Below are 24,106 nucleotides of genomic sequence, written 5' to 3' on the forward strand. Positions count from 1 at the left end.
CTTCCTCCCTATGACATGGACTCAGTGTGGCCCCTCAGGGCTCCTGTACCTTCCTCCCTATGACATGGCCTCAGTGTGGCCCCTCCGGGCTCCTGTACCTTCCTCCCTATGACATGGCCTCAGTGTGGCCCCTCAGGGCTCCTGTACCTTCCTCCCTATGACATGGCCTCAGTGTGGCCCCTCAGGGCTCCTGTACCTTCCTCCCTATGACATGGCCTCAGTGTGGCCCCTCAGGGCTCCTGTACCTTCCTCCCTATGACATGGCCTCAGTGTGGCCCCTCAGGGCTCCTGTAACTTCCTCCCTATGACGTGGCCTCAGTGTGGCCCCTCAGGGCTCCTGTACCTTCCTCCCTATGACGTGGCCTCAGTGTGGCCCCTCAGGGCTCCTGTACCTTCCTTCCTATGACATGGCCTCAGTGTGGCCCCTCAAGGCTCCTGTACCTTCCTCCCTATGACGTGGCCCCTCAGGGCTCCTGTACCTTCCTCCCTATGACATGGCCTCAGTGTGGCCCCTCAGGGCTCCTGTACCTTCCTCCCTATGACATGGCCTCAGTGTGGCCCCTCAGGGCTCCTGTACCTTCCTCCCTATGACATGGCCTCAGTGTGGCCCCTCAGGGCTCCTGTACCTTCCTCCCTATGACATGGCCTCAGTGTGGCCCCTCAGGGCTCCTGTACCTTCCTCCCTTTGACATGGCCTCAGTGTGGCCCCTCAGGGCTCCTGTACCTTCCTCCCTATGACATGGCCTCAGTGTGGCCCCTCAGGGCTCCTGGACCTTCCTCCCTATGACATGGCCTCAGTGTGGCCCCTCAGGGCTCCTGTGCCTTCCTCCCTATGACATGGCCTCAGTGTGGCCCCTCAGGGCTCCTGTACCTTCCTCCCTATGACATGGCCTCAGTGTGGCCCCTCAGGGCTCCTGTACCTTCCTCCCTATGACATGGCCTCAGTGTGGCCCCTCAGGGCTCCTGTACCTTCCTCCCTATGACATGGCCTCAGTGTGGCCCCTCAGGGATCCTGTGCCTTCCTCCCTATGACATGGCCTCAGTGTGGCCCCTCAGGGCTCCTGGACCTTCCTCCCTATGACATGGCCTCAGTGTGGCCCCTCAGGGCTCCTGGACCTTCCTCCCTATGAAATGGCCTCATTGTGGCCCCTCAGGGCTCCTGTACCTTCCTCCCTATGACATGGCCTCAGTGTGGCCCCTCAGGGCTCCTGGACCTTCCTCCCTATGACATGGCCTCAGTGTGGCCCCTCAGGGCTCCTGGACCTTCCTCCCTATGACATGGCCTCAGTGTGGCCCCTCAGGGCTCCTGTGCCTTCCTCCCTATGACATGGCCTCAGTGTGGCCCCTCAGGGCTCCTGTGCCTTCCTCCCTATGACATGGCCTCAGTGTGGCCCCTCAGGGCTCCTGGACCTTCCTCCCTATGACATGGCCTCAGTGTGGCCCCTCAGGGCTCCTGTACCTTCCTCCCTATGACATGGCCTCAGTGTGGCCCCTCAGGGCTCCTGTACCTTCCTCCCTATGACATGGCCTCAGTGTGGCCCCTCAGGGCTCCTGTACCTTCCTCCCTATGACATGGCCTCAGTGTGGCCCCTCAGGGCTCCTGTACCTTCCTCCCTATGACATGGCCTCAGTGTTCCCCCTCAGGGCTCCTGTACCTTCCTCCCTATGACATGGCCTCAGTGTGGCCCCTCAGGGCTCCTGGATCTTCCTCCCTATGACATGGCCTCAGTGTGGCCCCTCAGGGCTCCTGGACCTTCCTCCCTATGACATGGCCTCAGTGTGGCCCCTCAGGGCACCTGTGCCTTCCTCCCTATGACATGGCCTCAGTGTGGCCCCTCAGGACTCCTGTGCCTTCCTCCCTATGACATGGCCTCAGTGTGGCCCCTCAGGGCTCCTGTGCCTTCCTCCCTATGACATGGCCTCAGTGTGGCCCCTCAGGGCTCCTGTACCTTCCTCCCTATGACATGGCCTCAGTGTGGCCCCTCAGGGCTCCTGTACCTTCCTCCCTATGACATGGCCTCAGTGTGGCCCCTCAGGGCTCCTGTACCTTCCTCCCTATGACATGGCCTCAGTGTGGCCCCTCAGGGCTCCTGTACCTTCCTCCCTATGACATGGCCTCAGTGTGGCCCCTCAGGGCTCCTGTACCTTCCTCCCTATGACATGGCCTCAGTGTGGCCCCTCAGGGCTCCTGTACCTTCCTCCCTATGACATGGCCTCAGTGTGGCCCCTCAGGGCTCCTGTACCTTCCTCCCTATGACATGGCCTCAGTGTGGCCCCTCAGGGCTCCTGTACCTTCCTCCCTATGACATGGCCTCAGTGTGGCCCCTCAGGGCTCCTGTACCTTCCTCCCTATGACATGGCCTCAGTGTGGCCCCTCAGGGCTCCTGTACCTTCCTCCCTATGACATGGCCTCAGTGTGGCCCCTCAGGGCTCCTGTACCTTCCTCCCTATGACATGGCCTCAGTGTGGCCCCTCAGGGCTCCTGTACCTTCCTCCCTATGACATGGCCTCAGTGTGGCCCCTCAGGGCTCCTGTACCTTCCTCCCTATGACATGGCCTCAGTGTGGCCCCTCAGGGCTCCTGTACCTTCCTCCCTATGACATGGCCTCAGTGTGGCCCCTCAGGGCTCCTGTACCTTCCTCCCTTTGACATGGCCTCAGTGTGGCCCCTCAGGGCTCCTGTACCTTCCTCCCTATGACATGGCCTCAGTGTGGCCCCTCAGGGCTCCTGTACCTTCCTCCCTATGACATGGCCTCAGTGTGGCCCCTCAGGGCTCCTGTACCTTCCTCCCTATGACATGGCCTCAGTGTGGCCCCTCAGGGCTCCTTTACCTTCCTCCTTATGACATGGCCTCAGTGTGGCCCCTCAGGGCTCCTGTACCTTCCTCCCTATGACATGGCCTCAGTGTGGCCCCTCAGGGCTCCTGTACCTTCCTCCCTATGACATGGCCTCAGTGTGGCCCCTCATGGCTCCTGTACCTTCCTTCCTATGACATGGCCTCAGTGTGGCCCCTCAGGGCTCCTGTACCTTCCTCCCTATGACATGGCCTCAGTGTGGCCCCTCAGGGCTCCTGTACCTTCCTCCCTATGACATGGCCTCAGTGTGGCCCCTCAGGGCTCCTGTACCTTCCTCCCTATGACATGGCCTCAGTGTGGCCCCTCAAGGCTCCTGCACCTTCCTCCCTATGACATGGCCTCAGTGTGGCCCATCAGAGCTCCTGTACCTTCCTCCCTATGACATGGCCTCAGTGTGGCCCCTCAGTGCTCCTGTACCTTCCTCCCTATCACATTGCCTCAGTGTGGCCCCTCAGGGCTCCTATACCTTCCTCCCTATGACATGGCCTCAGTGTGGCCCCTCAGGGCTCCTGTACCTTCCTCCCTATGACATGGCCTCAGTGTGGCCCCTCAGGGCTCCTGTACCTTCCTTACTATGACATGGCCTCAGTGTGGCCCCTCATGGCTCCTGTACCTTCCTCCCTATGACATGGCCTCAGTGTGGCCCCTCCTGGTTCCTGTACCTTCCTCCCTATGACATGGCCTCAGTGTGTCCCCTCAGGGCTCTTATACCTTCCTTACTATGACATGGCCTCAGTGTGGCCCCTCAGGGCTCCTGTACCATCCTCCCTATGACATGGCCTCAGTGTGGCCCCTCAGGGCTCCTACACCTTCCTCCCTATGACATGGCCTCAGTGTGGCCCATCAGAGCTCCTGTACCTTCCTCCCTATGACATGGCCTCAGTGTGGCCCCTCAGGGCTCCTGTACCTTCCTCCCTATCACATTGCCTCAGTGTGGCCCCTCAGGGCTCCTATACCTTCCTCCCTATGACATGGCCTCAGTGTGGCCCCTCAGGGCTCCTGTACCTTCCTTACTATGACATGGCCTCAGTGTGGCCCCTCATGGCTCCTGTACCTTTCTCCCTATCACATGACCTCAGTGTGGCCCCTCAGGGCTCCTGTACCTACCTCACTATGACATTTCCTCAGTGTGGCCCCTCCTGGTTCCTGTACCTTCCTCCCTATGACATGGCCTCAGTGTGTCCCCTCAGGGCTCCTATACCTTCCTTACTATGATATGGCCTCAGTGTGGCCCCTCAGGGCTCCTGTACCTGCCTCCCTATGACATTTCCTCAGTGTGGCCCCTCCTGGTTCCTGTACCTTCCTCCCTATGACATGGCCTCAGTGTGGCCCCTCAGGGCTCCTGTACCTACCTCCCTATGACATTGCCTCAGTGTGGCCCCTCAGGGCTCCTATTCCTTCCTCCCTATGACATGGCCTCAGTGTGGCCCCTCAGGGATCCTATACCTTCCTCCCTATGCCATGGCCTCAGTGTGGCCCCTCAGGGCTCCTGTACCTTCCTCCCTATGCCATGGCCTCAGTGTGGCCCCTCAGGGCTCCTGTACCTTCCTCCCTATGACATGACCTCAGTGTGGCCCCTCTGGGCTCCTATACCTTCCTTACTATGACATGGCCTCAGTGTGGCCCCTCAGGGCTCCTGTACCTTCCTCCCTATCACATTGCCTCAGTGTGGCCCCTCAGGGCTCCTATACCTTCCTCCCTATGACAAGGCCTCAGTGTGTCCCCTCAGGGCTCCTATACCTTCCTTACTATGGCATGGCCTCAGTGTGGCCCCTCAGGGCTCCTGTACCTACCTCCCTGTGACATTGCCTCAGTGTGGCCCCTCAAGGCTCCTGTACCTTCCTCCTTATGACATGGCCTCAGTGAGGCCCCTCAAGGCTCCTGTACCTTCCTCCTTATGACATGGCCTCAGTGAGGCCCCTCAGGGCTCCTGTACCTTCCTCCTTATGACTTGGCCTCAGTGTGGCCCCTCAGGGCTCCTGTACCTTCCTCCCTATGACATGGCCTCAGTGTGGCCCCCCAGGGCTCCTGTACCTTCCTCCCTGTGACATGGTCTCAGTGTGTCCCCTCAGGGCTCCTATACCTTCCTTACTATGATATGGCCTCAGTGTGGCTCCTCAGGGCTCTTGTACCTGCCTCCCTATGACATTTCCTCAGTGTGGCCCCTCCTGGTTCCTGTACCTTCCTCCCTATGACATGGCCTCAGTGTGGCCCCTCAGGGCTCCTGTACCTACCTCCCTATGACATTGCCTCAGTGTGGCCCCTCTGGGCTCCTATACGTTCCTTACTATGACATGGCCTCAGTGTGGCCCCTCAGGGATCCTATACCTTCCTCCCTATGACATGGCCTCAGTGTGGCCCCTCAGGGATCCTATACCTTCCTCCCTATGCCATGGCCTCAGTGTGGCCCCTCAGGGCTCCTGTACCTTCCTCCCTATGACATGACCTCAGTGTGGCCCCTCTGGGCTCCTATACCTTCCTTACTATGACATGGCCTCAGTGTGGCCCCTCAGGGCTCCTGTACCTTCCTCCCTATCACATTGCCTCAGTGTGGCCCCTCAGGGCTCCTATACCTTCCTCCCTATGACAAGGCCTCAGTGTGTCCCCTCAGGGCTCCTATACTTTCCTCCCTATGACATGGCCTCAGTGTGTCCCCTCAGGGCTCCTATACCTTCCTTACTATGGCATGGCCTCAGTGTGGCCCCTCAGGGCTCCTGTACCTTCCTCCTTATGACATGGCCTCAGTGAGGCCCCTCAGGGCTCCTGTACCTTCCTCCTTATGACATGGCCTCAGTGAGGCCCCTCAGGGCTCCTATACCTTCCTTACTATGGCGTGGCCCCTCAGGGCTCCTGTACCTACCTCCCTGTGACATTGCCTCAGTGTGGCCCCTCAAGGCTCCTGTACCTTCCTCCTTATGACATGGCCTCAGTGAGGCCCCTCAGGGCTCCTGTACCTTCCTCCTTATGACTTGGCCTCAGTGTGGCCCCTCAGGGCTCCTGTACCTTCCTCCCTATGACATGGCCTCAGTGTGGCCCCCCAGGGCTCCTGTACCTTCCTCCCTGTGACATGGTCTCAGTGTGGCCCCTCAGGTCTCCTGTGCCTTCCTCCCTATGATATGGCCTCAGTGTGGCCCCTCAAGGATCCTGTATATTCCTCCCTATGACATGGCCTCAGTGTGGCCTCTCTGGGCTCCTGTACCTTCCTCCCTATAACATGGCCTCAGTGTGGCCCCTCAGGGCTCCTGTACCTTCTTCCCTATGACATGGCCTCTGTGTGGCCCCTCAGGGCTCTTGTACCTTCTTCCCTATGACATGGCCTCAGTGTGGCCCCTCAGGGCTCCTGTACCTTCCTCCCTATGACATGGCCTCAGTGTGGCCCCTCAGGGCTCCTGGACTTTCCTCCCTATGACATGGCCTCAGTGTGGCCCCTCAGGGCTCCTGTACCTTCCTCCCTATGACATGGCCTCAGTGTGGCCCCTCAGGACTCTCCTGTACCTTCCTCCCTATGACATGGCCTCAGTGTGGCCCCTCAGGGCTCCTGGACTTTCCTCCCTATGACATGGCCTCAGTGTGGCCCCTCAGGGCTCCTGTACCTTCCTCCCTATGACATGGCCTCAGTGTGGCCCCTCAGGACTCTCCTGTACCTTCCTCCCTATGACATGGCCTCTGTGTGGCCTCTCGGGACTCCTGCACCTTCCTCCCTATGACATGGCCTCAGTGTGGCCCCTCAGGGCTCCTGTATCTTCCTCCCTATGACATGGCCTCAGTGTGGCCCCTCAGGACTCCTGTACCTTCCTCCCTATGACATGGCCTCAGTGTGGCCCCTCAGGGCTTCTGTACCTTCCTCCCTATGACATGGCCTCAGTGTGGCCCCTCAGGACTCTCCTGTACCTTCCTCCCTATGACATGGCCTCAGTGTGGCCCCTCAGGGCTCCTTGACTTTCCTCCCTATGACATGGCCTCAGTGTGGCCCCTCAGGTCTCATGTCTAGCAGTCCAGTACTCCTCTGTTCTGCTGCCAGGACCTGGTCTGTATTGGCCCCTTGTCCTCAGTGTCTCCATCACACTGGTTTTATGATTGTGTAACAACTCACAGGGGTAAATAGGTTAAACACTAGAAACTGCACCTGATCCTGCCGATGTCTGTACAGACTAGAAATTGTAACTTAGCGGTTCCTACATGGGCTGGAATAGCTCTAACAACAGAATATACTATGGCCGCTTGGACCATTTCGAGTCCATTTGGGTCGAAATACATGGAGGGAAAAATAGTAACAAAATTCTCTTTGGGGTCTGTTCCGAACCCCCAAATATAACAGAAATCATGGAAAGTTTACTACTAAGGCAGATAGATGAAGCTGCAACCCATAATGAGGGCCTTGTTATGGGGGACTTTAACTACCCGGATATTAACTGGGAAACTGAGACCTGCGAAACCCATAAAGGCCACAGGTTTCTGCTAATAGCCAAGAATAATTATCTCTCACAATTGGTGCAGAATCCAACCAGAGGAGCAGCACTTTACACCTAATACTATCTAACAGACCTGACAGAATAACAGATCTGCAGATTGTTGGGCGTCTAGGAAATAGCGACCACAATATTGTACAGTGTCACTTGTTTTTCGCTAGGGGGACATGTCAGGGCGTCACAAAAACACTGAACTTTAGGAAGGCAAAGACTGACCAGCTTAGAGATGCCCTTAATCTGGGTGACTGGGACAATGTCCTCAGAAATAAGAATACAGAAAATAAATGGGAAATGTGTAAGAACATCCTTAATAGGCGCTGCAAGCGGTTTATACCTTGTGGGAATAAAAGGACAAGAAAGAGGAAAAACCCAATGTGGCTAAACAAAAAAGTAAGAGGAGCAATTAACAGTTAAAAGAAAGCATTTACACTACTGAAGCAGGATGGCCCCACTGAAGCTCTAACAACTATAAGGAGAAAGATACTTTATCTAAAAACTAATTAAAGCTGCCAAAAAGGAAACAGAGAAGCACAAAGGAGAGTAACACTAATCCCAAACTGTTCTTCAACTATATCAATAGTAAAAGAATCAAAAGTGAAAGTGTAGGCCCATTAAAAAATTGTGAGGAAAGTATGGTTGTAGATGATGAGGAAAAAGCTAAGATATTAAACACCTTCTTCTCCACGGTATTCACCGTGGAAAATTAAATGCCGAGAAACAAAGAAAACCCTATATTAACCCCTTCACCCCCAAGGGTGGTTTGCACGTTCATGACCGGGCCAATTTTTACAATTCTGACCACTGTACCTTTATGAGGTCATAACTCTGGAACGCTTCCATGGATCCCGGTGATTCTGACATTGTTTTCTCGTGACATATTGTACTTCATGTTAGTGGTAAAATTTCATTCAAATAACTTGCGTTTATTTGTGAAAAAAATGGAAATTTGGCAAAAATTTTGAAAATTTCGCAATTTTCCAACTTTGAATTTTTATGCCCTTAAATCACAGAGATACGGCACACAAAAAACTTGATAAGTAACATTTCCCACATGTTTACTTTACATCAGCACAATTTTGGAACCAAAATTTTTTTTTGTTAGGAAGTTATAAGGGTTAAAAGTTGACCAGCGATTTCTCATTTTTACAACACCATTTTATTTTTAGGACCACATCACATTTGAAGCCACTTTGAGGGGTCTATATGATAGAAAATACCCAAAAGTGACACCATTCTAAAAACTGAACCCCTTAAGGTGCTCAAAACCACATTCAAGAAGTTTATTAACCCATTAGGTGCGTCACAGGAATTTTTTTGAATATTTAAAAAGAAATGAACATCTAACTTTTTTTCACAAAAAAAATACTTCAGGTTCAATTTTTTTTATTTTACCAAGGGTAACAGGAGAAATTGGACTGCAAAAGTTATTGTGCAATTTGTTCTGAGTACGCTGATACCTGATTTGTGGGGGGGAACGACTGTTTCGGCGCATGGCAGAGCTCAGAATGGAAGGAGCGCCGTTTGACTTTTTCAATGCAAAATTGGGTGGAATTCAGATCGGACGCCATGTCACGTTTGGAGAGTCCCTGATGTACCTAAACAGTGGAAACCCCCTACAAGTGACCCCATTTTGGAAACTAGACCCCCCAAGGAACTTATCTAGATATGTGGTGAGAACTTTGAACCCACAAGGGCTTTACAGAAGTTTATAACGTACAGCGGTACAATTAAAAAATCATATTTTTTCCACAAAAATGATCTTTTCACCCCAATTTTTATTTTCCCAAGGGTAACAGGACCCTAAAAGTTATTGTGCAATTTGTCCTGAGTACGCTGATACCCCACATGTGGGGGTAAACCACTATTTGGGCGCATGGCAGAGCTCTGAAGGGAAGCAGTGCCATTTGACGTTTTTGGCTGGAATTGAGATCGGACACCATGTCGCGTTTGGAAAACCCCTGATGTACCAAAACAGTGGAAACCCCCCACAAATGACACCATTTTGGAAACTAGACCCCCTAAGGAACTTATCTAGATGTGTGGTGAGAACTTTGAACCCCCATGGGCTTCACAGAAGTTTATAACATAAAGCCATACAATTAAAAAATCATATTTTTTCCACAAAAATGATCTTTTCACCCTCAATTCTTATTTTTCCAAGGGTAACAGGACCCTAAAAGTTATTGTGCAATTTGTCCTGAGTACGCTGATACCCCACATGTGGGGGTAAACCACTATTTGGGCGCATGGCAGAGCTCGGAAGGGAAGCAGCGCCATTTGACGTTTTTGGCTGGAATTGAGATCGGACACCATGTCGCGTTTGGAAAACTCCTGATGTACCAAAACAGTGGAAATCCCCCACAAATGACACCATTTTGGAAACTAGACCCCCTAAGGAACTTATCTAGATGTGTGGTGAGAACTTTGAACCCCCATGGGCTTCACAGAAGTTTATAACATAAAGCCATACAATTAAAAAATCATATTTTTTCCACAAAAATGATCTTTTCACCCTCAATTCTTATTTTTCCAAGGGTAACAGGACCCTAAAAGTTATTGTGCAATTTGTCCTGAGTACGCTGATACCCCACATGTGGGGGTAAACCACTATTTGGGCGCATGGCAGAGCTCGGAAGGGAAGCAGCGCCATTTGACGTTTTTGGCTGGAATTGACATCGGACACCATGTCGCGTTTGGAAAACTCCTGATGTACCTAAACAGTGGAAACCCCCCACAAATGACACCATTTTGGAAACTAGACCCCCTAAGGAACTTATCTAGATGTGTGGTGAGCACTTTGACCCCCCCAGTGCTTCACAGAAGTTTATAATGCCCGGGCGTGAAAATAAATAATTTGTATTTTTTCCACAAACATGATCTTTTAGTCACCATTTTTTTATTTTCCCAAGGGTACCAGGAGAAATTGGACCCCAAAAGTTGTTGTCCAATTTGTCCTGAGTATGCTGATACCCCATATGTGGGAGAAAACTACTGTATGGGCACACGTCGGGGCTCGGAAGGGAAGTAGTGACGTTTTGGAATGCAGACTTTGATGGAATGGTCTGCAGGTGTCATGTTGCCTTTGGAGAGCCCCTAATGTACCTAAACAGTGGAAACCCCCCACAAATGACACCATTTTGTAAACTAGACCCCCCAAGGAACTTATCTAGATGTGTGGTGAGCACTTTGAACCCCCCAGTGCTTCACAGAAGTTTATAACGCCCGGGCGTGAAAATAAAAAATTCGTATTTTTTCCACAAACATGATCTTTTAGTCACCATTTTTTTATTTTCCCAAGGGTAACAGGAGAAATTGGACCCCAAAAGTTGTTGTCCAATTTGTCCTGAGTATGCTGATACCCCATATGTGGGAGAAAACTACTGTATGGGCACACGTCGGGGCTTGGAAGGGAAGTAGTGACGTTTTGTAATGCAGACTTTGATGGAATGGTCTGCGGGTGTCATGTTGCCTTTGGAGAGCCCCTAATGTACCTAAACAGTGGAAGCCCCCCACAAATGACCCCATTTTGAAAACTAGACCCACTAAGGAACTTATCTAGATGTGAGGTGAGCACTTTGAACCCCCAATGGCTTCACTGAAGTTTATAATGCCAGGGCATGAAAATAAAAAAATCGTATTTTTTCCAGAAACATGATCAATTAGTCCCCAATTTTTTCATTTTCCCAAGGGTAACAGGAGAAATTGGACCCCAAAAGTTGTTGTCCAATTTGGCCTGAGTACGCTGACACCCCATATGTGGGAGAAAACTACTGTATGGACACACGTCGGGGCTCGGAAGGGAAGCAGTGACGTTTTGGAATGCAGACTTTGATGGAATGGTCTGTGGGTGTCATGTGCGTTTGGAGAGCCCCTGATGTACCTAAACTATTGAAACTCCCCACAAGTGACCCCATTTTGGACACTAGACCCCCCACGGAACTTATCTAGATGTGTGGTGAGCACTTTGAACCCCCAAGTGCTTCACAGAAGTTTATAACACTCGGACGTGAAAATAAAAAAATCATTTTTTTCCACAAAAATGATATTTTTGCCCCCAATTTTTTATTTTCCTAAGGGTAACAGGAGAAATTGGACCCCAAAAATTGTTTTGCAATTTGTCCTGAGTAGGCTGATACCCTACATGTGGGGGTAAAACACTGATTGGGCACATGGCAGAGCTTGGAAGGGAAGGAGCACCATTTGACTTTTTCAACTCAGAATTGGCTGGAATTGAGATCAGACGCCATGTTGCATTTGGAGAGCCCCTGATGTGCCCAAACAGTGGAAACCCCCAATTATAACTCCAACCCTAACCCCAACACACCCCTAACCCTAATCTGAGCCCTAGCCCTAACCCTAGCCCTAACCCTAGCCCTAACCCTAGCTCTAACCCTAGCTCTAACCCTAACCCTAGCCCTAACCCTAAGGCTGTGTACACACGCTGCGGATTTTGCTGCGGTTCCGCAGCGGTTTTGGCTGCTGCGGACCCGCAGCAGTTTTTGCTGCGGTGTACAGTACCATGATTCCCTATGGGAATCAAAAACCGCAGTGCAGACGGTGCGGAATTTTCTGCGCGGATTATCTGCGGTTTTCAATCCGCAGAAAGAATTGACATGTCAATTCTTTCTGCGGATTCTCCTGCGGTTTGCCATCTCCTCTATTGAGGAGATGAAAAACCGCAGGACAAAACCGCAGAGCAATCCGCAGGTAAAACCACAGGTCTTTTGACCTGCGTTTTCACCTGCGTATTTTACAAAATCCTCGTGGATGAATCCGCACCTAATCCGCAGCGTGTGCACACAGCCTTACCCTAACGGGAAAATGGAAATAAATACATTTTTTTTATTTTATTATTTTTCCCTAACTAAGGGGGTGATAACGGGGGGTTTGATTTACTATTTATGGCGGTTTTTATGTTTGGCAGCTGTCACACGCTAAAAGACGCTTTTTATTGTAAAATAGTTTTTGCATCACCACATTTTGAGAGCTATAATTTTTCCGTATTTTGACCCACCGAGTCATGTGAGGTCTTATTTTTTGCGGGACGAGTTGACGTTTTTATTGGTACCATTTTCGGGCACGTGACATTTTTTGATCGCTTTTTATTCCTATTTTTGGGACGCAGAATGAACAAAAACCAGCGTTTCATGAATTTCTTTTGTGGGGGTGCGTTTACACCGTTCCGCGTGCGGTAAAATTGATAAAGCGGTTTTATTCTTCGGGTCAGTACGGTTACAGCGATACCTCATTTAGGTCACTTTTTTATGTTTTGTCGGTTTTATGCAATGAAAACTATTTTATATAAAAAAATAATTATTTTTGCATCGCTTTATTCTGCGAGCTATAACTTTTTTATTTTTTCGCTGATGATGCTGTTTGGCGGCTCGTTTTTTGCGGCACAAGATGACGTTTTCAGCGGTACCATGGATATTTATATGCGTCTTTTTGATCGCGCGTTATTACACTTTTTGTTTGGCGGTATGATAATAAATCATTATTTTATGCTTCGTTTTTTATTTTTATTTTTTAAGGGGTTCGCTAAAAGGGTTAACTAATGGGACAGTTTTATAGGGCGGGTCATTACGGACGTGGCGATACCTAATATGTGTACTTTTATTGTTTGTTTTTTTTTTATTATTTCCAAAAAATGGATTTATTGAGGGAATATTTTTTTTTTTTTTTCTAATTTATTTGGCGATTTTTTAAAATTTATTTTTAAATTTTTTTTAAATTTTTTTTTTACTTTATTACATAGTCCCAGGTGGGACATCACTGTCCTGTGACAGATCGCTGATCTGTCACATCACAGATCACTGTGACAGATCAGCAATCTGTCACAGGCATTGAAGAAGACTTCCTCTTGCCTGCGCTTTGCAGGCACTGAGGAAGCCAGCTTCCTCAGGTCCCCGAAGGCCCCCGTCGCCATCTTGGATCCGGGGGCCTGGAGGATAGGAGCCCCCCGCAGCAGCGCTGCACATTGCGCTGCCGTGGGGGGCTCAGGGAAGCACGGAGGGAGCCCCCTCCCTCCCGATGCTTCCCTTTAACTCCCGGTACACCGCGATCATGTTTGATCGCGGTGTGCAAGGGGTTAACGTGTCGGGGGCGGTCCGTGACCGCCCCTGACACATAGTGCCGGGTGTCAGCTGTGATAATCAGCTGACACCCGGCCGCGATCAGCGGCGCTCACCACGTGGGCGCCGCTGATCGCGGTAGACGTACTATCCCGTCCACGGTCATACGGGCCCGGGTACCGTGGACGGGATAGTACGTCTCATGTCAGGAAGGGGTTAAGGGTCACCAATCTAACCCAAGAAGAGGTAAAACCAGCTAAATAAGAATAAACTAGATAAATCTCCGGGTCCGGATGGCATACACCCACGAGTACTAAGAGAACTAAGTCATGTAATAGACAAACCATTATTTCTTACATTTAGGGACTCTATAGCGACGGGGTCTGTTCCACAGGACTGGCGCATAGCAAATGTGGTACCAATATTCAAAAAGGCTCTAAAAGTGACCTGGAAATTATAGGCCAGTAAGTCTAACCTCTATTGTTGGTGAGATATGTGAAGGGTTTCTGAGGGATGTTATTCTGGATTATGAGAATAACTGTGTAACTCCATATCAGCATGGGTTTATGAGGAATCGCTCCTGTCACACCAATCTAATCAGTTTTTATGAAGAGGTCAGCTATAGACTGCACTAAGGTGAGTCATTGGATGTGGTATATCTTGATTTTTCCAAAGCGTTTGATACCGTGCCACACAAGAGGTTGGTACACAAAATGAGAATGCCGGGTCTGGGGGAAAATGTGTGTAATGGGTAAGTAACTGGCTGAGTGATAGAAAGCAGAGGGTGGTTATAAATGGTATATTCTCTAACTGGGTCGCTGTGACCAGTGGGGACCGCAGGGGTCGGTGTTGGGACCTATTCTCTTCAACATATTAACGATCTGGTAGAAGGTTTGCACAGTAAAATATCGATATTTGCAGATGATACAAAACTATGTAAAGCAGTCAATGCAAGAGAAGATCGTATTCTGCTACAGATGGATCTGGATGAGTTGTGAACTTGGGCCGAAAGGTGGCAGATGGGGTTTAACAATGATAAATGTAAGGTTATACACATGGGAAGAAGGAATCAATATCATCATTACACACTGAAGGGGAACCACTGGGTAAATCTGACATGGAGAAGGACTTGGGGATCCTAGTTAATGATAAACTTACCTGGAGCAGTCAGTGCCAGGCAGCGGCTGCCAAGGCAAAGAGGATCATGGGGTGCATTAAAAGAGGTCTGGACACACATGATGAGAGCATTATACTGCCTCTGTAGAAATCCCTGGTTAGACCGCACATGGAGGACTGTGTACAGTTTTGGGCACCGGTGCTCAGGAAGGATATAATGGAACTAAAGCAGTACAAAGGAGGGCAACAAAATTAATAAAGGGGATGGGGGAACTACAATACCCAGAGAGATTAGCAAAATTAGGATTATTTAGTCTAGAAAAAAGACGACTGAGGGGCGATCTAATAACCATGTATAAGTATATAAGGGGACAATACAAATATCTCTCCGAGGAACTGTTTATACCAAGGAAGGTGACGGTCACAAGGGGGCATTCTCTGCGTCTGGAGGAGAAAAGGTTTTTCCACCAACATAGAAGAGGATTCTTTACTGTTGGGCAGTGAGAATCTGGAATTCCCTGCCTGAGGAGGTGGTGATGGCGAACTCAGTCGAGGGGTTCAAGAGAGGCCTGGATGTCTTCCTGGAGCGTAACAATATTGTATCTTACAGTTATTGTTAGGTTCTTTAGAAGGACGTATATCTGGGGATTTATTCTGACAGAATTTTATAGGTTGAACTGGATGGACTAATGTATTTTTTCGGCCTTACTAACTATGTTACTATGACCTATGCTGCCTGAAAGGCCGTCAGGTGCTTCACATTCTTCCTAAGGAATCGGAGGGCAGAGCAGAGTGTAAATTACTTACTGAAGGGAAGAGAGATCCCAGAGTGAGTGAAAAGAAACTACCAAATACAAAATGAGAAGATAAGGTGCTGCTGGATAGTATGCCGCCTACTTCCTAAACTAGAAACAGAGGATAGGTGCAGGGTGAAAAGAATAATCAGCAGAGAAATAAACCCTTGCTGGTCTACCACTGACTGGCATAAACACCGGCAGTATGGCTGGACATCCAAATGAAAATATCACCATCATATAATATCATAAGGGGGAAAGTATGTAAAGCCGCACCTGAAAGGTGATTGTGCAGACAGATGAATAAAGGAAAATACCTGTTACCGTAAACAGACAGTGAGGACACCAGGAACCTGCTCCAGAGACAGTGAGGACATCAGGAACACAAGGCTGACCACCGAGAGCGGACCCCTACTGATAACCAGTACGCTGCAGTAAGACATAGATTCCCTGCTGTGTGGCACCATAAGTCCCAGCAACATTAATGTTAAATAGGAACATGTAACTGCCTGCACACAGGGCAAGAGCGGCGCCACCTACAGGCAGAGGTCACGGGAGAGGGTAAAAATGGTGGTTAGTTTTTTAAACATGTTTCCTTTGTTTACTATGATGTTTATATTGTTTTATTCCTTTCAGGTTCTTATAATAAAGGATCCTCTGCTGATAACGTCTCTGCGGGAATCTTCCTGATAAATGTGTCAGGGATGAATAAGGACAGAGGCAAGATGGCGGAGAGGATAATTAACCTCACCCTGGAGATAATCTTCCATCTTACTGGAGAGGTGAGAGTCTCTGATGTCATCACATGACCTCATTATCTATGGGAATAACAGGGGATATGACCGGAGAGGTGAGAGGCTCTGATGTCATCACATGACCTCATTATCTATGGGAATAACAGGGGATATGACCGGAGAGGTGAGAGGCTCTGATGTCATCACATGACCTCATTATCTATGGGAATAACGGGATATGACCGGAGAGGTGAGAGGCTCTGATGTCATCACGTGACCTCATTATCTATGGGAATAACAGGGGATATGACCGGAGAGGTGAGAGGCTCTGATGTCATCACATGACCTCATTATCTGTGGGAATAACAGGGGATATGACCGGAGAGGTGAGAGGCTCTGATGTCATCAAATTACCTCATTATCTATGAGAATAACGGGATATGACCGGAGAGGTGAGAGGCTCTGATGTCATCACATGACCTCATTATCTATGGGAATAACGGGATATGGCCGGAAAGGTGAGAGTGTTATGTATGAGTCACCGAGGAGGAAAAAACAAAAAACAAGCTAAGCCCAGAAAACCGGAGAGGTTGGTAACTAGCGGATTGCAGAGCCCTGATCCTATACACACAACTAGCAATAGCCGTGGAGCGTGCCTACGGTGGTCCTAGACGCCTCGTCACGGCCGGAGAACTAAATAAGCCTAAAGAAAGGGAAAATCTAAACTACCCCAGAGCAGACCCCAAAGCAATAGACAGCCCCCAACATGTATTGTCGGTGAAACAAGATGAAACACAAACACAGATTGAAAGATAGGCTGAGCAAACGATGGGGCCCTCACTAACTAGAAAGGACAGGAAAGAAAAGCTGCTGTCTGCAATCACGCAAAGAACCCTGCCAAAAAATGTCCAACACGTCTGATAGAAAAAGGCCCTAAAGTTGCTAGACTTCAATTCCCTATATCAGAACTCAGGTATATTCTGAAGACAGAGCAAAAGAGATCAACTGATCAGAGACAAAATGGGGATTCAGCCCAGTCCCAGCCAGGGCTGGCTGAACACAAAAACTTAAGTAAACCAGACGAAAACTCATATGAACAATAGCAGAGAAAACTTAGCTTTAAGAAGGCAGGAATCAAACTGGAAACCAGAAGCCACAGTCAGGAGAAATCACCAGCAAAAAACTAGGGAGTCGGCTGCCTTAAATCCAATCAGAAATTCCTGATGTCCAATCACAGTCCTCTTCCTCAGGTGGCCGGTCTCTGCCATATAGATCAGCTCATTACCTCCCTTCACCAACAGACGGAGTCCAGATAGAGAACTCACTACTCCTCTGTCAGCACAGCCAGCTCCATAACCCTCACCAGAAGCCAGAGGCAAACCCGAAAATGAGCTCACAACATGAGAGGCTCTGATGTCATCACATGATGTCATTATCTATGGGAATAACAGGGGATATGACCGGAGAGGTGAGAGGTTCTGATGTCATCACATGACCTCATTATCTATGGGAATAACAGGGGATGTGACCGGAGAGGTGAGAGGCTCTGATGTCATCACATGACCTCATTATCTATGGGAATAACAGGTGATATGACCGGAGAGGTGAGAGGCTCTGATGTCATCACATGACCTCATTATCTATGGGAATAACAGGCGATATGACCAGAGAGGTGAGAGGCTCCGATGTCATCACATGACCTCATTATCTATGGGAATAACGGGGGATATGACCGGAGAGGTGAGAGGCTCTGATGTCATCACATGACCTCATTATCTATGGGAATAACAGGGGATATGACCGGAGAGGTGAGAGGCTCTGATGTCATCACATGACCTCATTATCTATGGGAATAACGGGGGATATGACCGGAGAGGTGAGAGGCTCCAATGTCATCACATGACCTCATTATCTATGGGAATAACAGGGGATATGTCCGGAGAGGTGAAAGGCTCTGATGTCATCACATGACCTCATTATCTATGGGAATAACAGGGGATATGACCAGAGAGGTGAGAGGCTCCGATGTCATCACATGACCTCATTATCTATGGGAATAACGGGGGATATGACCGGAGAGGTGAGAGGCTCCAATGTCATCACATGACCTCATTATCTATGGGAATAACAGGGGATATGACCGGAGAGGTGAGAGGTTCTGATGTCATCACATGACCTCATTATCTATGGGAATATCAGGGGATATGACCGGAGAGGTGATGGACTCTGGAGATGTCTGTAATAATATTATTAATGTCTCCACACTCAGGATTACACCGTAGTGAAGACCTCTAGTGATCGCTGTCAGGCCCCTGTGTCTGAAGGACAGGGAGGAACCCTGAGCCCAATCCCAGGGCCTCCACCTCACCCCCGGATACATAAGGACTTCAATGGCCAGAAGATCCTAGAACTCACCAAGAAGATGATTGAGCTGCTGACTGGAGAGGTGACACTGCTGGGAAATTATACAGGACAGCACTGGAGGATTCTGGGTGATGATGGTATCATTGTGTGTGTCAGGTTCCTATAAGGTGTCAGGACGTCACCGTCTATTTCTCCATGCAGGAGTGGGAGTATCTAGAAGGACACAAGGATCGTTACCAGGAGGTGATGATGGAGGAGCACCGGCCCCGCACATCACCAGGTAATAGACAGGACTAAATACACACGGCCTCTAATTCTCTGTATGTAATAATGATGTCAGTCCTGTCTGTGTCTCCTCAGTTCTCTCCAGTAAGAGGACAACCCCAGAGAGATGTCCCGCTCCTCCTCCTCCACAGGACCATCAGGTAGATGGAGATATCCCTATGATGTGTAGACGGCTGTGACGTCCTTGTGGTCAGTCTTGTTTTCTCCTCCAGTATTATATGTTTTATACTTGTGTAATGATAGCGGTGGAGACGGCAGGATCACAGCTGACCACAGACATCACATGTCCGGATCTTCTCACCATTATTCCCGGGGACTTCTCCGATCATCGGGGACTTTTACAATATTTGTTTTGCAGCTTTTGGATCCAGATAAAGATCTGAACAATATTAATGGTCCAGAGAGAAATGTGAGGGGCGATCAGAGGTGTGAAGAGGAGACCCCTAATGTGAGGGGTGATCAGCGGTGTAAAGAGGAGACCCTTAATGTGAGAGGCGATCAGTGGTGTAAAGAGGAGACCCCTAATGTGAGGGGCGATCAGCGGTGTAAAGAGGAGACCCCTAATGTGAGGAGCGATCAGTGGTGTAAAGAGGAGACCCCTAATGTGAGGGGCGATCAGTGGTGTAAAGAGGAGACCCCTAATGTGAGAGGCGATCAGCGGTGTAAAGAGGAGACCCCTAATGTGAGAGGCGATCAGTGTTGTAAAGAGGAGACCCCTAATGTGAGAGGCGATCAGTGGTGTAAAGAGGAGACCCCTAATGTGATGGGCGATCAGCGGTGTAAAGAGGAGACCCCTAATGTGAGGAGCGATCAGCGGTGTAAAGAGGAGATCCCTAATGTGAGAGGCGATCAGTGGTGTAAAGAGGAGACCCCTAATGTGATGGGCGATCAGCGGTGTAAAGAGGAGACCCCTAATGTGATGGGCGATCAGCGGTGTAAAGAGGAGACCCCTAATGTGAGGAGCGATCAGCGGTGTAAAGAGGAGATCCCTACAGATAACTGCCCAGGTGAGTGGTGACTGCGGAATAAAATAGAAAAGTCACAAATTCCTCTCTGACAAATTCTACTTTACGTCATAAGGGGTGCAGATACTTTTAGAACTTTCCTTTTTTATGTAACATACATGTATTTGGGTGTTAAATATGATGCCGCCCGTTTGCCTGATCTGTTTCTCTCGTTCACCGTCTGATGCCGGCTTGGTTGCGTTGAGTTGATGGCTCCTCCATGCTCATTTACTGTCCATTAGACAGGTATTCTCCATGGCTGCCAGTGATTGAGGGGCTCTCATTCGTCCTCCTCCTCCTTTCCATGTTCAGTCCTTTTCTCCTGAATACAATCATCCGCTTGTGTGTTTCACATGGTCTAGTTGCTGGTGGTAACGCCTTCGCTGTACCACTTGGTGGATTCCACTGCTTTTCGTCATATTCTACTGTGTAGAAAGCAGTGACTGCGGATGCTGCCCACACCTTGTTCTTTCACGTGACAGAGAACATTGACCACTTGTTGGATTTGTCGTTGTGCGGTAAGGTGCTCTCCACCTGGAGGGGAATTTATGACCATGGACATTGCATGTCACGACCCACTGGATCAGTGTTTTGTGTGGCAGCAGTGATGATGACCTCCACAATGAGGCCATGTACTAGTGGGACATCCCTTGGTCGGCAGCTATGATTACAACACCAGGACACAAGGCGGCACTTGCGCATCTCCGCTTCCTCCTCAATGGACGTCTTCCTCTCACCCCAGCAATAGATCATTTCTATCACTCCCTCTGCCTCCTTTCATATTTGTAAGCTGAAGCCCTGCCATGTTATTATACAGCTAATGGGTAAGAGAAACAGCACAGAGGAGGAAAGGCTACAGCTGCTATCTATGTATATGACATACACCTAATGGGTGTATTTGGCCTTTTTGGAAGATGTTTCATAATCATATTTTACGTAAGGGCTGTCCGTGTTCACCCCTATAAGACAGACATCTCCTGGTCTTATCCCATAGTGTACTTCTGCTGCCATTGCTCCTGTCACTACACAGCTGGGTATCTCCTGCCTGTCCATTATAGTGCATACTCCACTGCTGCCCATTCTACTGTCCCTGCACAGTTGGCCATCTCCCGTCTGTCCATTGTAGTCCATACTATATTGCTGCAGTCACCACTGCCACTACACATTTGCACATATTTTGCCTGTCCCATCATGGCCTGTACTGCACTGCTGCTGCCCCTGCAAAGTGGGCAGTCTGCTGTCTGTCCATTATTTCCATACTGTGCTGCTGCTACCACTGCCACTACGCACCTCTTGCCTGTCCATCATGTCCTGTACTGTGCACCGCTGCTCCCGCAGAGCTGGAAATCTGCTGACTGTCCATTATTTCCATTTTGTGCTGCTGCTTCTGCTGCCACTATACATTTTCACATCTCTTGCCTGTCAATCATGTCTCATACTGCACTAGTGTTACTAATCCTGCAAAGCTGAAAATCTGCTGCTTGTCCATTATGTTCCATACTGTCGTTATGCACCATTGACACATAAAGGAGCTGCCACTACCACAGTTACTGCACAACCAGACATCTCTTGCCTGTCCATCATGTCCTGTACTGTGCACTGCTGCTCCCGCAAAGCTGGAAATCTGCTGACTGTCCATTATTTCCATTTTGTGCTGCTGCTTCTGCTGCCATTACACATTTGCACATCTCTTGCCTGTCCATCATGTTCTGTACTGTGCACTTCTGTCCCTGCAAAGCTGTAAATCTACTGTCTGTCAATTATTTCCATTCTGTGCTGCTGCCACCACTGCTATTACACATTTGCACATCTCTCGCTTGTCCATCATGTCCTGTACTGCACTGCTGCTGCGCTCGTTCCTGAAAAGCTGGAAATCTGCTCTCTGTCCATTATTTCCATACTGTCCTGCTGCTGCTACCACTGCCACTATACATTTTCACATCTCTTGCCTGTCAATCATGTCTCATACTGCACTAGTGTTACTAATCCTGCAAAGCTGAAAATCTGCTGCTTGTCCATTATGTTCCATACTGTCGTTATGCACCATTGACACATAAAGCAGCTGCCACTACCACAGTTACTGCACAACCAGACATCTCTTGCCTGTCCATCATGTTCTAAAGCAGGGATCACCAACCTGTGGCTTGGGAGCCACATGATGCTCGTGGGCCCATGATTTGTGGCTCGCGGCTTGGTGCATTAGCATCAGGTCTAGTAATCAACTATGAAGAGCAGCACTCCAGATAGCGACCTTTGTAAATAGCCAGATCTGGATGCACATACTTCAGAGGCAAATTGCAGAAGAACAATCTGGTGTTCTAGTATTTGCTGATTTTGGCTTTAAGGTCTAGAATTAATGGGATTGTAAGTGAATGAGCCAACGCTACAATACTGAGTACAAACTGCTACTAAATGTAAGTCATGCCTGTTCATGGAGCATTTTTACCAATAAGCATAGGTCATCAATATTAATAATCTGGGGGGAAAAAATTTTTTAGTGACAGTTATAAAATCTAACTTATTGGTTTTAATGTTATAATATTTAAAAATGATAAAAATCTGTTTTGTTTTTTTGACAGATGATTGTGTTGTTGTCCAGCATACATATGACGAGCCTTCTATTATCTCAGATATACCCTCAGCCCTCCGCATCCAAGATCTCTCATCTGCTCTTTCTGAACAAGTCCTATTTCCTGATTTACCGCAGAATGTTGAGCAAAATGGAAGTCACAGAATGGGAGTTGAACATGAAAGAAGTCACACAGGGGAGGAGCCATATTCATTCTCAGAATATGGGAAATACTTTACTCAGAAATCATCTCTGCTTCACCATCAAGAAACTCACACGGGAGCAATGCCTCTTATATGTTTACAATGTGGGAAATATTATAGAAGTAAATCAACTCTTGTTGAACATTTAAGAATTCACACAGGGGAGAAGCCGTATTCATGTCCAGAATGTGCAAAATGCTTTGCTAGGAAGTCACAGCTTGCTGAACATCTAAAAACTCACACAGGGGTGAAGCCATATTCATGTTCAGAATGTGAGAAATGTTTTGCCCATAAATCAGATCTTGTCAGACATCAAAGAATTCACACAGGTGAGAGGCCATATTCATGTTCCGTATGTGGAAAGTGTTTTAACCAAAAGTCCCTTCTAATGGCACATGAAAGAACGCACACAGGAAACCCATTTTTATGTCTAGAATGTGGGAAATCTTTTAACCACAAATCAAATCTTTTGCAACATCAAAAAACTCACACAGGGGAGAAGCCATTCTCATGTTCAGAATGCAACAAATGTTTTACCCAAAAATCAGATCTTGTCAGACATCAAAGAATTCACACAGGGGAGAAGCCATATTCATGTTCTCTATGTGGTAAGCGGTTTAACCAAAAATCCCTTCAAACAGCACATGAAAGAACTCACACAGGAAAACCGGTTTTATGTCTAGAATGTGGGAAATCTTTTAGCCACAAATCAAATCTTTTGCAACATCAAAAAACTCACACAGGGGAGAAGCCATTCTCATGTTCAGAATGTAACAAATGTTTTACCCAAAAATCACTTCTTCTTAGACATCAAAGAATTCACACAGGAGAGAAGCCATTTTCGTGCTTTCTATGTGGAAAGTGTTTTAACCAAAAGAGCGTCCTTATTGCACATCAAAGAACTCACACCGAGAAAAAGTGTTCGTGTTCAGAATGTGGGAAGTATTTTATCTACAGAAAAAATCTTTTTAAGCATCAAAGAACTCACAGGGAGGAGAATCCATTTTTTAATCATTTCATTGAGATGCAGTACAAGAAAAACTTATGACTTTGTTACTGCATGTGGAAACACAACCCATTTTAAAAGGTCTTCTAGGTGGGAGACAGCATCCATGCACGATGTTGGCTTCCAGATGTTGCCGCTACGTATGGGCATCCAGATGGTGTGGCAGAGTATAAGCAAGTGTAAATTTTGTGGTTCTAACAATTAAATCGGATGTATTTACATTAGACTACTTGTGATTATTAAAGGGGTTGTCCACTTCTTGGACAACCCCTGCTCAGGCGCCGACAATGCTAGATCAGTGCCCTCACGGGACGGGTATTGCTGTTATTATTTTACATGGGGGAAATATGGTGATTGAGAAGGAGATTTTCAGGTAATGGAGAGCCCTATCGACTACAAGTCTGACTATCGTTGGTTAAAGCGTTATGACAGGCTGACCGTTCTGTGCTCATAGATTGTCATTGTCCTCAGCAGTACAAGCCCTGTTTACACAGAACACGCTTGTCACAAATTTTTCTTTACTATACTATTGTTTGCCCACCAATTTGTCAGGATTATGACCCCCTTACCCTCAGGTCAGTCAGGGAACTGCACCTAGGATAGGTTGTCGATGGAAAACCTGCCTTATTGCGTACT

General features: G+C 48.5%; 1 protein-coding gene across 2 annotated transcripts in view; it reads left to right on the forward strand.

The window, feature by feature from the left end:
- LOC141060422 (uncharacterized) overlaps positions 1 to 24,106 on the forward strand; it is a 71,628-nt gene that overhangs the window by 1,377 nt on the left and 46,145 nt on the right. The window contains exons 2-7 of one of the 2 annotated variants that reach the window (XM_073556671.1): positions 15,942 to 16,087; positions 18,309 to 18,485; positions 18,560 to 18,683; positions 18,764 to 18,828; positions 19,047 to 19,695; positions 22,272 to 23,436. In XM_073556671.1, the coding sequence (XP_073412772.1) occupies positions 16,010 to 16,087; positions 18,309 to 18,485; positions 18,560 to 18,683; positions 18,764 to 18,828; positions 19,047 to 19,695; positions 22,272 to 23,436 (2,258 nt within the window). In that variant the 5' untranslated portion in view covers positions 15,942 to 16,009. Of the gene's footprint in view, positions 1 to 15,941; positions 16,088 to 18,308; positions 18,486 to 18,559; positions 18,684 to 18,763; positions 18,829 to 19,046; positions 19,696 to 22,271; positions 23,690 to 24,106 lie in introns of those variants that run through there. The other variant, XM_073556670.1, reaches the window with a different exon arrangement.

Source organism: Dendrobates tinctorius, unplaced genomic scaffold (assembly GCF_039654945.1).
Source record: "Dendrobates tinctorius isolate UK_male_01 unplaced genomic scaffold, ASM3965494v1 ptg000237l, whole genome shotgun sequence".
Lineage (NCBI taxonomy): Eukaryota > Metazoa > Chordata > Amphibia > Anura > Dendrobatidae > Dendrobates > Dendrobates tinctorius.